We start from the raw sequence: 14,307 nt of genomic DNA, 5'->3' as shown, positions 1-14,307 counted from the left end.
ACAGCAGCTCAGCTCCACCCTTGCTTCAGTTTTGCTTTGTTTCTTCCATTGTTGGATCGCCTGCCCTGTTAAAACTTCTTCCTACCACTCAGCCCCTCCATTTCCAATGCTGTATTTATTCAGTGATACTGTTTTATTGCTTGAGAGACATGACATGCTTTGGCTTTCTCTGTCCATTTCACAACTGGAGCACAGATTCTTTTGTTTCCTGAGCATCTGTTACTATATATCCCTGTATCCATTTCTTGCATCTGCTTCTGTATCTATCACTATCCTTAATCATCTGTCACCTGCAATTTTGGAGGCAGGACATGAGATCAGAAGACCCTTTGATTTGATGTGATATGGTAGTTTTTATATACTTACACCCTTATTTAACACACCAGATGATTACTAGGTCTGATTTGCCTGGTCACAAGGAGCTGCTCTACAGTGCTAGACTATGTGCTCCTGTACCTAAAGACCCTGCCCAACAGACTTCTGAAGGAGCCCAACTGAAACCAAGCTTGCTTCTAAAATTATATATTTTGAATAGGAGCCTATACGTAAAAAAAAAATAAGATATTTCTAGCCTTCAAAGTAGATGTAGGAAGCTAAGTTAAAAATGTCACCTCTAACTTCTAATTTCTATTAATATTAGGGCCTCTAGTTCTCTCAAGTCACGCAGTTTATATTTTATATTAAACAAACCATGGCTTAAGGTGATTCAAAGTTGACTTCAAAGGAAGAAGATAAACCCCTTTATCACAAGTAAATTTGCAAGATCCTAACCGAATTTTATACTGTTTATATATGATAAAATTATGTCCACAGTCTATTTTCCCATTTGTACTGGTTTTCTGGTTAATGTAACCAGAAAATTTAGCCTAAGAGTTTGTAAAAATCAAAACCAAGAAAGAATTTGAAGAACATTAACTTACAAATTATTCTGGGATCCACCAATATCACAGTCACATGGAGAACAGCCATGCAAACTGCTGCCAAGACCCCAGTATCCTACCTGGGATAAAAAGAAAGACTTTTTACAGCATATATTTAACTATGTGAAGTACAGCAGAACTTGTTCCCCTGGATGAACTCTTTTCTTGAGCACTACTCTCTTGCTGCCTGTGCTTAGCCATGCGAGATTGCTTCTTTTCCCAGATTGTATTGGGTGCTCAGCCACTGCAAGAAGAGCCAGATATCTACCCATTTGTGCAAGCAAGCTGCTCTGTAAACAGCAAAGATGGCCTGAGGACATGATTCTGTATTTCCTTTCCTTCCTGGAAGTGCTCCTCCTAGTGCAACTTGATTGCACAAAAGTTTGCAAGAGTTCAAAAGAACCAGATGTGTTCTTTTGCAAAACGAGATCATGGAGATGCAAAATTCTTTTGAATTTTGACTTTTTACTTTGCTGGCAATGAAAAAGTGGGAGATGGCAGAGGAGACTTCTAAACCCACATACAGAGGTAATAACAAAAGCTGAGTACGTACGAGGCATTTTTCACAGCGCCGTCCTGTGGTGAACCGCTGACAGAGGCACGCTCCCGTGGCACGATCACAGATGGAGAAAGGCAAAGTGCCGGAGGGATTGCAGTTGCAGGCTACAGGGCGGGAAATACACGGTTACTTCTGCTGGCCCCAGTCACGGCAGCAGGACTGGCTTTTGCTTTAGATGCGGCATCAACATGACAGGCAGTCTCCATTCTCCAGACAGATGCTCTACAGATGAACCTACCTTGTCACCCTGCAGCTGTCAGACTGCCCTTGGGGAATGGTCTGTTCCCTCAGTGGATACACTCTCTGAGGGGAGCAGGGGCATTGGCAGAAGTCCAGTCTGGTGGTTCGCCATGTGCTGTGTGCTGATCCACACTACACAGTCCTTGCATATTGCTTAGTGCTGAGTACCATGCTGTGGACTTAACATACTCACAAAGCCACAGTGCACCTGGGTGGGGGTGGGATATGATTGCCAGTGAACCTCTCTCAGAGGAACGGCTGGCTGAAAGCTCTCATGGCAAGGCAGCAGCTCCTGCCATCTAGACACTGCACTGTGCAGTGCACAGTCCAACTATCCTAACGGCCCAACTCTCGCTTTTCATTCAGCTTTATGCTGATTTTGATGGTAACATAATTTTTCATGTGTTTAAATCTCCCTTTTCAACTAAATTGCATATTTAACAATCCTTCTATTGACAAAAGTCTGATCTGTTACAGTATGTTTTCTGCAAGTGATTTTCAGTCTTAGATGCTGAACAAGGAACATTAAATTACACCAACAATAAATTATAGCAGGCACCTGGGTATTTGTGAAGCAGGTAGTGCATTACTGTGTGCATCCAACTAACTCCATCTCTTAAAAATGTTTTGGAAAAAAGAATAAAAGGTAGTTTACATACGCTGGCAGCCCAGAGGGTCACTGCCTCTCAGCCCATAGTAGTTGGCCCTGCACTGGTCACAACGGACACCCTCCACATTCTCCTTGCAAGGGCACCGGCCCGCGACTGTTCCTAGAACAGGGTCAGTGTGGCTCTCGCACATGCCGTTGTACAATGTACCTTCTGGGTCGCAGTTGCAGGCTGCAGGCATAGCCAAGGAGACATAAAACAGCACATTAAGATAAAAGCATGAAAAAGCAATAACAGAGCTGCTGGTAGACACAAATTCAGGGTTCTTGTAGAGATGCTCGTCTGTGCTTGCTGTTGGACGCTTTGCAATTAATGCACAGCAGCTGTTAAGAAATATTATGAAAATATTTCCAAGATCTGATTTTTCTCTGGAGAAGAGTTACAGTCTTCCCTTTGGTAGAAATATACCCTTTGTTTGGGTAGAAATAGGCATCACACACCCACTCCCTACACTCTTCAGAATACTCAGGGAGGAGTGGGCCCCATACTTTCGGGGATGCTCTCATGAAAGCTGTAGGGTTGCAGCGGTACCACACCTCCTCACAGCTGGTCTGAGTTGGCTATGGCTGAACTATTTACTGGAATCAATTGATTCAGCATGGAGCACTGCCTTCCTGATGCATCCCATTTTTCCCTAAGGCACTACCCATTTCTCACAGCAGAGCTGACCACACCACTCCCCTGGGTAATCAGCCCTTGGCTCCTCAAGGACTTTTGATGCCAATTAGTTACTACAGTGAAATTATATTCAGAGGATTTTTCCCATCCTATGTTAATACTGAAGTTAGCTCATCTTCCAGAAGAAGGGCTTTTATGCCTGAAAGACACTTTTTCTTGCATATGGCAGGTTACCTAAGAACAGTTATTGCTCCTCCCATCATTTCACACCTCTTCTGTAATCCCTGACTACCACAGAAGCAACAGCACTACTGCTATTCACATTTATATTGATGTTGTTCAAGAAAGATGATAGCCCTGTTGGGTTTCTCAGCTCAGTTTAGCAATGAGTTGGAACATGCAGTCGTTTTTACAATGCAGGTTCAAGGACACTGTCACACAGTTATTTTATAAGGCAATTTGGATGTTACAGGTCTGATAACACTTTCACAACCATATGAACATTTAAACTTGGGGATGTCATAGGGTTCAGAGCACAGAGAACCAGAACCACCATGTGTTGAGTCATTCTTACAGAAGGTAAAAAAGGGAAGCTTACGGAGGCATGCCTGAGGGTCTGAGATGGCTTTGAGTGGATCCTGGTAAAAGAAAGGTTTGCACTGGTCACAGTGTTGCCCTGTAGTGTTGTCCTGGCAGTCCTCACAAACACCACCACTGACCCCACCACTGGCCTGGTATATGGCCAGGTCAAAGTGGCATCTGCCAGAGTGGCCGTTGCAGTTACACCCTGAAACCAAAACAAACAGTGGAGTATTTTGCACCATGACTCCCATTACTGTGGTCTTGCCACTATTGCTGCCCATCCTTAACATGGGGTTACTTGTTACTTCCATGACCTCAGTGCCCACTCAGATCATAGCTTCCCAGGCCTAGTGCTTTACAGCTGGGGGGAAACACTGGAGACTTGCAACACAACTGGGCCCTATACTTGTAAGTACCCATGCAAGTGAGTGTGCTGGATATGTAAGGGAAAACACTGCTCCACTGAAGAAAGATCTAGAGGAATATTTGTTACAGACCCTAATATTCTTGTATATCCAACATTACTCATTATTGTGGAAATAAATAATTGACCCTTGTCTAAATTTTTCTTTTATTCAGAAGAAAGACTGTATGTAAACCAATGGATGATCTGGTTTTGCATTAGTTGCTTTTTCCTCTCTTTATTGTTTGTTGGTTTTTTCCCCTCTTATCTAAACAAAAAATCATGAAGCTCTCCTTCTTGTAGGACAACACAGCACTAATGGGTACAGGAATCCATCTGTTTTTAGATGAGGCATGGAAAAGTCTCCCTCCCAGCAACCCAGCCATCCCATTACACCCTGGGCTGAGACTGTGCTGCACCCTCAGCTATAAAAAAGGAAAAGAATATGTTTGAGTTACGTTTGCAAGCATTATCCTGTGTCCCTTCAGCTGGCCTCCAGGGAGCATCATTGTAGAAATCTTTACATCTTTCACAAGACAAGCCTTCAGTGTTATGGTGGCAAAGACATCTCCCATGGACCTGCAATATGGTGAGAACAGAGAGGAGGTAAGGTGAGAGGACAGAAGAGGAGAAGAAAGGAGGTATCTGTTTCAGGTATACCAGCAGGATCAGGAAAATTTTCAAAGCTCTTTGGCTCCCTCAGCTGACATAATTCTCAGTTATGTGAGTAAAAGGTCTGAAGAATACCTACAAACTTTAACCAAATTGTTTCAAAGCCATTGAGCAACATTTTGGAAAAACAAACAAACAAATGTCTAAACATGCCAAAGGAGACTTCAACCTTTTAAATTCTCTCTCTTCCCCTACATATCTCTAAATCGGGATACATATTTTCCAGGAGGAAAAATAAACCCTCCTGTTCTCAGAGGGAAAGAATTCACAATCATGTTCCTCAATTTTTTAATAATCCATTTTTCATGGGTTAGCTTTGCATTATCAGCCATTCTTTAAGCCTATGGCTCCTCTCCTGCTGCAAAGCCCCTGAGCCCAGCTGGAGTGTGGAATGCACCCAAGGACTGGCCATTCGTCTGCACACACCAGAGGCTTCATTACATTTGCACCATTACAGCTCTGGTATTTTCTGCAACACACCCCACCAAACACCAACCACTGTCAACAAATTCACAATCATGTTCCTCAATTTTTTAATAATCCATTTTTCATGGGTTAGCTTTGCATTATCAGCCATTCTTTAAGCCTATGGCTCCTCTCCTGCTGCAAAGCCCCTGAGCCCAGCTGGAGTGTGGAATGCACCCAAGGACTGGCCATTCAAGTCTGCACACACCAGAGGCTTCATTACATTTGCACCATTACAGCTCTGGTATTTTTCTGCTATTATCAGCATGTCTTGTCCCACTTGCTTTTGAAACACCAACCACTGTCAACAAAGAGCTAGCTTCTCTTCTCTTCTGAATCCTGAGCAGTCCAGCCCAGGGTTTTAAAAGAAGAAGATGCATTGAAACATTTTACAACTTAAGAGTTGCAAATGGTCAATCCGAAGATCATCAGAGATTTTTCCTCCTCTCCCTCCCTCCACCTCCTTCTTTCCCCAAGATACCAGGTAGGGACTGCCCTTGTTGGAGACAGAGTTAATGACTCACCATCCCAGGATGATAGAAGACATCTCCCCGCAGATTCTGTATGGGATCACACTGGCTGGCATGGCCATTGCAAAAGCAGCTGCCCCGCACAACCATCTCATAGACAGCGTAGTAGTACTTCTCAAGGGGATCACTGTGCCTTCTTCCAAGCAGAGCATCCCCAAGGGTGTGGAGTTTAGTAAAATTGATCCTTAGGTTTGTTAATGTAATGAGCTCTGGAATGAAAGAAGAAAAATCAAGAGGCCAAATTCACTTGAAAATGAACAGTATTAAGTATTCAGCTTGGATCAATCATCCAAGAATTCCCTCATATTGAAGAAATACTGAAAATTATCTGATCTTGGCTGAGAGCAGTAACCTGGACAGTGCCAAGGCATGGACCTAGTCCTGGCACACAGCTGCATAAGCATAATCACGCTCCTTGGTGTGGCTCTGGACGGAGTCAATCTATTTTCTCAGCCTTTGTGGGTTCATATACACCTCAGGGACTGTTCCGAAAAAGCAGTGTGGGTTGGGCCACCTGATCCCAGAAAGAAAAACAGTTTAGCTGCATGGATGAGCTCTGCAGAGCTGTGCTGTTTGATCTCAGGGCTAAAGAACAACACTGGCCCATTCTACTTATTAGTAGATATCTCCTAAGATCTTTAGCTACTTTTTTCAACATCATTAACTTGTTGATGAGCTGTTGATCCATTCAGTGTACAAAAAAGCAACACCAGCAAAGTATCGCTGGAGAAAAGCTCTACTGTCCCTACCTTGGATATAAGGCACATACGGATCTTCTATTTCAAAGCTGGGGTCCAGAGCTTTTAAAACAACCTGCAAAACAAATTAATGCAGCTCTATAGATCACTGAAGCTATTCTTTTTGGATATAAAGTCTGTCACCTGAGACCCGTTAGGTACTGATGAGCACCTAGAAGAAAAGAACAAGGCTGTGGCCCTGAGTCAGCAAGTGCTCTCATCCTTTCAACCTGGCCTTGACTAAGTGAGGCAAAGAGACCTTTTGGTGGATTGACGTGTCAGGAGAAAGTAAAAACAATGTCCTACAGTGATGTAGAGATGGAATGAGCACCCGCCAAATGTATCAAAGCCTTTAGTGGTAGAGGCAGATGGGGACTCAAGGTCTCTTGCAAGGGGCACTTCAGTGTGAATTTGGAAACCAGGAAAAAGCACTAGAAGATTTTGTACAAGTTGTTTTATGAATCCATTTGGGTGTGAAACTGAGGGTAAAATACAGTGCTAATAAAATAAACACTTTAGTAAAGTCAGTAATACCTCATGTCTCAGAATGTGTGTGTAAGTGGATTTGATGGATACTGATGAGAGACATTCAGCTGCAGAAATCCAGGCATATATGATCTGAACTTATACAAACACAGACACTTGGCAATACCTCGCCTTCAGTGGAGGGCTCAATGTCAGAGTATCTTGAATCACAAATGACATCTCCCACATTTTTTGCTGGACCAGGAGAAATGTTGGGAAAAGAAGCTGCACAGTCCTGTGCAAAGTATCTGAACGCTTTCCAGGTGTGACCAAAGTCAGTGGACCGTTCAACCAGCATCGCTGCAGGGCGAAATGTCTGCAAGAAACAGTATTTCAAGAACCCTTTAACAAGGCACTGATAAGACATCTTAGGGGTTGTTGTTCTGACATTCCTGTTTGTGGAATGCCAACAGCTTCCAACTAAAATTCAGTGTTGGGGAGATTGTAGGCTCACTACAGTGCTACTGTGCTGATTACATTCCTCTCTGAAAAAGCCAGATTCTTCATGTGAGCCACACTCTAGCAAAAGGGAAGGGCAACCTTCCACATAGATAGAAGATCACTGTCTAAGTGAGGAAGTTTACTATAACAGTGTAAGGGTTTTGTAAAAAAAAAATTGTAACCATCTGGACCATAATGGGTATGCATGAGAAGGCTGAACTAATTTGAAAGAGCAACAACTGTTCAGAGATGTCCTAAATTCTTAGGGATTCATTTTGCAATTTTTTTTCAGCATTAGTTCTCAGATTATAGAAAACAGAACCTGAAGACACATGAATAGAAAGCTATTTGGTTTATCCTCCTCCCCTAAGGCAGGATCAACTATAACTTAACCACACTTGACAGGTGTTTATCTAACCTGTTCTTACAAACCTCTAATGATGAAGCTTTCACTGCCTCTGTAAGCAATTTATTCCTGTGGTTAAGTAATTAGTGTATAACATTACATAAAAGCTCTGGTAAAAGATGTACCTTAAAAGTCAGGATAAGATGGCTGAACTGGAATAAGGTTTCTAGGTCCAATCTAATGCTGACATGGTCAACACCTGAAAAGAGAATGAAAATGAAGAGCACAGTGCACACTTTGCAGAGGTTGCCGAGACAGCTTTCCCCTTGGGAATTTAGAGACACCTTTGCCAGCACAGCAGCTTGACTCTTTAGGGCATCCCCTGTGCACAAACCCAGCGTGCGACTGGATTGCTCTCTCAGGTCAATGCAGTGTGTAGCCTTTCCAGAAGTGGCACTGGTGATGCTGCACGTCACTGAGAATGCAGGAGATGGTTAAAGGTCCTGTTCAGATCATTTGGACTGTAAGTAATGTGGACGGCAAGGTTCTAGGTTTATGGCTTCCTCTATCTAGTTAGAATTTTTTTAACTCCAGACAAATTGCTTATTTCTAAGAATAAAATGAAACTCAATAAAAATATGGGGTTTTCTTCATGCTCAGCAGATCTGTTAAACCCTTCTTTACAGCCAGGCCTGAAATCTGTCATGAGCAGAGCTATCACACCAAGCATTGTTCAGAATTGTAACAAGTATAGAAAAAATCCCCACAATTCACACATTCTCTGTAGAGAGTTGAGGGAGCTCAGCTGATATTCCAATCATTTACATCTCCATGAAGCTTCCTAGGCCTCCTGCTCAGCATACATTCAGCTCACTGCATGAGACCTCATCCCAGAATAAAGGTGGTGAGAACAAGAAAAGATCCTCTCTCAGCTGGCCCACAGCTTTATTGGCAATGGTACCCAAAGCTGGCGACAGTTCCTTGCTACACTCCATGAAAAACCAAGGCTTTTGAATTCTTAGTTGGATACCCAAAATAGAAGTAACATATCTTATTTTTTCTATGCCTTCATAGAAACCAGTCAAATATTTTTTTTACATGTTCACTGTATGTCAGATAAGATAAATGCTATTCCTCCTAGCATGCCTTCACAGAGAAGCTCTAAGGATAATATCTTCATCAGTGGCATAGAATCATAGAATCAATTATCTTGGAAAAAAACTCCGAGATCATCAAGTTCAACCTTTATCCAGTGGGACTGAGTGCACCCTCAGCAAGTTTTCAGATGACACAAAACTGTATGGTGTGGTTGACACACCTGAAGGACAAGTACTGTACTTAAAAAGGGGTTATAAGAAAGATGGGGACAAACTTTTTAGTAGGGCCTGATGCAATAGGACAAGGGGTAATGATTTTAAACTGAAAGAGGAGAGATTCAGACAGGATATATGGAAGAAATTTTATGATGAGGGTGGTGAGGCACTGAAACAGGTTGCCCAGAGACATTATAAATGCCCCATCCCTGGAAACATTCAAGGTCAGTTTGAACTGGGCTCTGAGCAACCTGATCTAGTTGAAGGTGTCCCCGCTCATTGCACAGGGGTTGGACTAGACCTTTAGAGTCCCTTCTAACCAAAACTATTCTATTATTCTATGATATCAATGAAGAACTATTACAGAGAAGCTTGTGACAAAATTAACATGAGGCAATAAGGGTGTTCATAGTAAGGCTTTATTTATTCCCTAAATTGTTATGTCTTTACATGGCAAGCACTACCTTTTTTAATGGAAATTTGTATTTTACACACTCTGTCATTACCCATCTGTAGGCAAATGTACCTTTTGCTCCAAATCACATTTCCCTGAAAGGCAGACACCCCGTTATACATGGCCACCATGTATAACACAGCACTGTCGCAGGTCCTCTGCCCAGCTCTTGGAGATGTTGTGCTTAAAATTTGTCTGTGGAAAACCAGAATTTCTAAACTCCTGTATTGCTACACACAAATAGGTTTAAATCACTCAGTATTACCCAATCAAAGAATAGATGCAATTTTGTTTCATTTCTTCATGAAGGCAACATGATGAATGCCAATGACATAAATAACTCTCACAGTAACATTATTCAGTAATATATTCTCAAAGAAACTTACCATTTTCTGACTGCCACCACTTCTTCTTTCTATCATGCTCAAAAGTTGTGATAACGTTTTCAACCATGTGACTATTGTGCTGAGTGTAGGGATTATATGGGTACCTGGAATCGCAGAGAAAGCACTTCTGTTCAGCCTAAAAAACAAAATGAGAAGAAAGATGGACTTGGTCTCTTCTTTAAAGATCAGGTGGATCTACATGCGTTCATGCCATTGCAAGACTGCAACCTGTCATGTTGCTTTGGATGTCTGTGCTTTCAGTCACTCTGACTTTCATATACAAGGGACAAGCCCAAGAAAAAATAACCATATGCACAATGCACGCATATAATAAATGTCAGTGTCAGTTTGCCCCGGGTACTCTATTAAAAGTACACTTTTTCAGTGGTGAAGGGATCTCAGGAAGAGAAAAGAAGTAAGTTTGTCAAGGTGTTGATTCTTCCAGAGGGCTTGTTTTGCAAGAGTTTCTCAGGAGAAATTTATTTTTTTTAAGTTGATCGTTTATTCATGTGTCAAAAAAGCTGTAGAAACTTTCAGCCAGACAGCAGCAAGGAGGCAGAGGGGATACCAGTGAGAACTGGATCTTTCAAGATCTGAAGCAGCCTTGAAGAGGAACATTCACTAAATCATTTATACATTTTTCTTCTTTCCTTTTGCTTATTTCTAGCAGCTTGGAGACCCAGCCAGTGGCAAGAGGCAGATGCCATTGTACAAATGGAAGGAAAGGATGGATCCAGGTAGTATATAAATAGGTGGTCTGGGCTGACACCACCACCCCAATTGCTGTCAGTGCCTTTTGTAGGCACAGGGAAATTGAAAAGTTAAAAGCAATGCAAAGGAAGAAAATCATGACATCAATAGGATGACAGACTCTTGTTTGAAAACGTAACAAGCAGAAGATGAAGGTAACAGTGATTAGCCAATATCTCAATGCTGAATGAGAGGCTTCCACCTGCAAAAGAGCTTTGAAAGTGAGGGCAAGGAACTCCAGAGGTGCTAAGATGGGGATTCAGTGGGAGATGTAAGGAGAGGTGACAAGGTAAACATGTTGGGCTGGGAAATGACCCATGCAGCATATGATCACAGCTGGCAGGGCCACAAGGCAGCATATGGCAGGGGGAGCGATGGCAGCTGTGCTGCATAGATGTACTCTACAAGATTTGGGCAGAGCCTGATTATAAGAGCTCAGGCATAAGCCAAAGCTGAAAGGCTAATAGAGATTGCTGAAATCAGAAAGTAGAAGTCCGTGGCATAAGCTGGGCTGGAAACAAACCAGAATGGGATTGATGGAGCGGCACCCTGCCCTCTGTAGATGCTCAGGATCTATAGAGAAGCATTAGGAATGATTTGCATGTCTTTATATTGTAGAATCACCTGGGAGCTATTCACATTTAAATAAACGAAGAGATACAGCTTTACAGGTATAAGTCATGTGTTTTAAATATTATAATATATACAGAATATATTCAGTCATTCTATGCCACACACAACAAGTGTACAAATGTACGATCTAGAAGACGAGACAGAAATACAAAAGATACTCTCATGTCATCTCATTTCACAAAGCTCTGGTAAGGTGAGCTCAGGTGATCTAAGCACTTGGCAGGACTGCACACATCCACTCTCTGGTTTACACAGAGGCATACAATATGATACTCAGTCAATTTATGGTTAACGTTGCTACATAAACATCTTTCTGTGCCCCAAAGGACAAACTGATCATGGCTTGACTTCGCGAACGAAGATTTGGGAAGGGCATTTACCCACGCTTACTACAAGCGCGCTGATGACTAAGAAGGCCAATGTGGGATAGGCAAATCCGGCTACAAAAAGCACAGCAGAAGGTCTCCTTGGGTGGAACAGGTGGGACACGATTCTTCCTGCGTTGTCTTTTCTCCTCAAGACTAGTTCTTCGTGAACTCTCAAAGGAGTCAGCGGCATTATGTATGGTGTGCCTCCAAGTCTCCCGATTGGAGGCCAAGGTGGACCACTGATGGTAGTCAATATGGCCAAGGCTAAGGTATTGTTTCAGGGAGTCCTTGTATCTCTTCTTTGGGGCACCTCTCTTGCGGCTACCGGTGGCAAGTTCACCGTAAAACACGATCTTGGGGAGGTGGTGATCCTTCATCCTAGAGACGTGCCCTGCCCAGCGCAGCTGCAGTTTCAGCAATGTGGCCTCGATGCTGGTGACCCCTGCCTGTTCGAGGACAGTGACATTAGACACATAGTCAGTCCAATGGATGTTTAGAATTGTACAGAGGCAGCGCTGATGAAAGCGTTCCAGGAGTCGCAGGTGATGACGATAGATGACCCATGATTCAGACCCATATAAAAGAGTAGACAATACAATGGCTCTGTAGACACTGATCTTTGTACTTTTCTTCAGGTGTTTATTACACCAGACTCTTTTATGGAGTTTTCCAAAGGCACTATATGCCTTTGCTATTCTGTTGTCTATCTCTCTGTCGATCGTGGCATCCGAGGAAATGATGCTTCCCAGATATCTGAACTGCTGAACTGTCTTAAGCTCTGACTCGCCGATGGTAATATGGGGATGGCGATGATCTTCTTGGGGTGCAGGCTGGTAGAGGACTACTGTCTTATTCAAGCTGACTTCCAGCCCAAAAACCTCAGCCGCCTCCGCAAAGCAAGATGTTAAACGCTGCAGAGCTGCTTCTGTGTGGGCAACAAGGGCGGCATCATCAGCAAAGAGCAGTTCACGGACAAGATGGTTTAGGGTCTTAGTGTGGGCCTTCAGTCGCCTTAGATTGAATAGGCTACCATCGGTACGATATCGAATATAAATGCCGTCTTGTTCGTCGAGGTCTGCTGTAGCCCTTTGGAGCATCATGCTGAAGAAGATTGTGAATAAGGTCGGTGCGAGAACGCAACCTTGTTTCACACCATTGGTTATTGGGAAAGGCTCAGAGACTGCATCACCATACCTGACTTGGCCTTGCTGATCCTCATGTAACAGAATAATCATTTTCAGGAACTTGGGGGGACAACCTAATCGTTCTAAGATCAGCCACAAGCCTTTCCTGCTCACAGTGTCAAAAGCTTTGGTGAGGTCAACGAAAGTTACGTATAACCCCTTATTCTGTTCTCTACACTTTTCTTGCAATTGTCTGAGAACAAATACCATGTCTGTGGTACTTCTATTAGCCCTGAAACCACACTGACTTTCAGGTAGAAGTTCTTATGCGATGGCAGGTACTAGTCTGTTCAATAGTATTCTTGCAAGAATTTTACCAGCAATGGAGAGCAGAGTTATACCACGGTAGTTTGAGCAGTCTGATTTGGCACCTTTTTCTTATACAGAGTGACGATGATTGCGTCACGAAAGTCTGACGGTATTTTGCCTTGTTCCCAACAGCACACAACTAGCTCATGAAATTTAGCGTGGAGTGCTTGGCCTCCATGCTTCCATATTTCAGGTGGGACTCCGTCAACCCCAGCTGCCTTGCCAGTTTTCACCTGCTGTATGGCCTTAAGAGTCTCTCTGATACATGTTCACATAAGGCAAATCTGTCAGATTCCATTTGCCTCTAAAGTATGCAGCTTTATACTCTCCTTGATACTGAGTGCTCGTTTTCCTTTCAAAACATGTATAAGTAGTAAATCCAATCATAGAGCTAAAACCCACTTAACATACATTTAGAAACAGTAAGACACATTAAAGACTGAAAATGATTTGCAGTGCTGCTTTTCAAACACAAAGCAGTTGAACTCTTAATTTTTTTCTTCAGCCTGATTTTCAATAAGACATCCCAGCTGAGCCCTGGCTCTTGACATGTTGACAAACACAGACTTCCACAAGAAAGGTTTGCTCTTCATGGTGCCTGACACAGGTCACCAGGAGGGGAACTGGGGGAAGAAGAACTTTGCTTTGCAAGATGCAAAGCTTCCTGGCCTGCCCCCAGCAAAGCCTTTGAAATGCGCTAGTGAGAAGGAGAATTAGGTTCGGTGGGACTCTGAGGTACTGAAGTGGACACACACATTTGAGGTGAGCTGATAGAGCATAACACGTTGCAAGAGCATAAGCTTCTATCTCTTAAGCTCTGCAAAGCAGCAGAATTTCTAGCTCTCATACGCTTCAGGAGACTGTCACCAGGGGTCAAGATACATTGAAGCAGCATTAAATCACAGGGATTATTGTGGAACAGCTGTTCCTTTTCAGGAATCTGTAGTTACACAATTCAAAGGATAAGTACAGGCAAGTGAAAATATTATTTTTTTATTGCTCTTTGATCTCCTCTTAAAAAGCAAAAATAAAAGGCAATCATCTGGCTTAGGGGTAGAAAGACAATGTCTCTGAGATGGCTGTTTATGCCCATCTCCCAAGCAGCACCAAAACTCAGGCTATTTCAGAAGAGGAAAGAAACACATTTTGCAGAAAGCCATGGCTGCAATATGTGACTTGGAGCAGTGCTTGGTACCATCTCAGT

The 14,307-nt window shown here is 42.9% G+C and overlaps 1 protein-coding gene across 5 annotated transcripts in view; it reads right to left on the bottom strand.

Annotated features, from left to right (window-relative positions):
- The window catches only part of LAMB4 (laminin subunit beta 4), a 48,377-nt gene that overhangs the window by 28,269 nt on the left and 5,801 nt on the right, over positions 1-14,307 (bottom strand). For all 5 annotated transcript variants that reach the window (XM_061366248.1, XM_061366247.1, XM_061366250.1 and 2 more), the window contains exons 4-13: positions 9,860-9,995; positions 7,892-7,965; positions 7,047-7,235; positions 6,407-6,470; positions 5,652-5,866; positions 4,449-4,569; positions 3,604-3,792; positions 2,379-2,558; positions 1,474-1,583; positions 921-1,000 (exon numbers count right to left, since the gene is read on the bottom strand). In XM_061366248.1, the coding sequence (XP_061222232.1) occupies positions 921-1,000; positions 1,474-1,583; positions 2,379-2,558; positions 3,604-3,792; positions 4,449-4,569; positions 5,652-5,866; positions 6,407-6,470; positions 7,047-7,235; positions 7,892-7,965; positions 9,860-9,995 (1,358 nt within the window). The remainder of the gene's footprint in view (positions 1-920; positions 1,001-1,473; positions 1,584-2,378; positions 2,559-3,603; positions 3,793-4,448; positions 4,570-5,651; positions 5,867-6,406; positions 6,471-7,046; positions 7,236-7,891; positions 7,966-9,859; positions 9,996-14,307) is intronic.

This window comes from Neopsephotus bourkii, unplaced genomic scaffold, assembly GCF_033783945.1.
Source record: "Neopsephotus bourkii isolate Nb327-2 ecotype Australia unplaced genomic scaffold, CSIRO-AGI_Nbou_v1 NB_1328, whole genome shotgun sequence".
NCBI classification, from domain to species: Eukaryota; Metazoa; Chordata; class Aves; order Psittaciformes; family Psittacidae; genus Neopsephotus; species Neopsephotus bourkii.
Note: the sequence above shows the minus strand (reverse complement) of the source record. Positions and strands in the feature narration are given on the sequence as shown.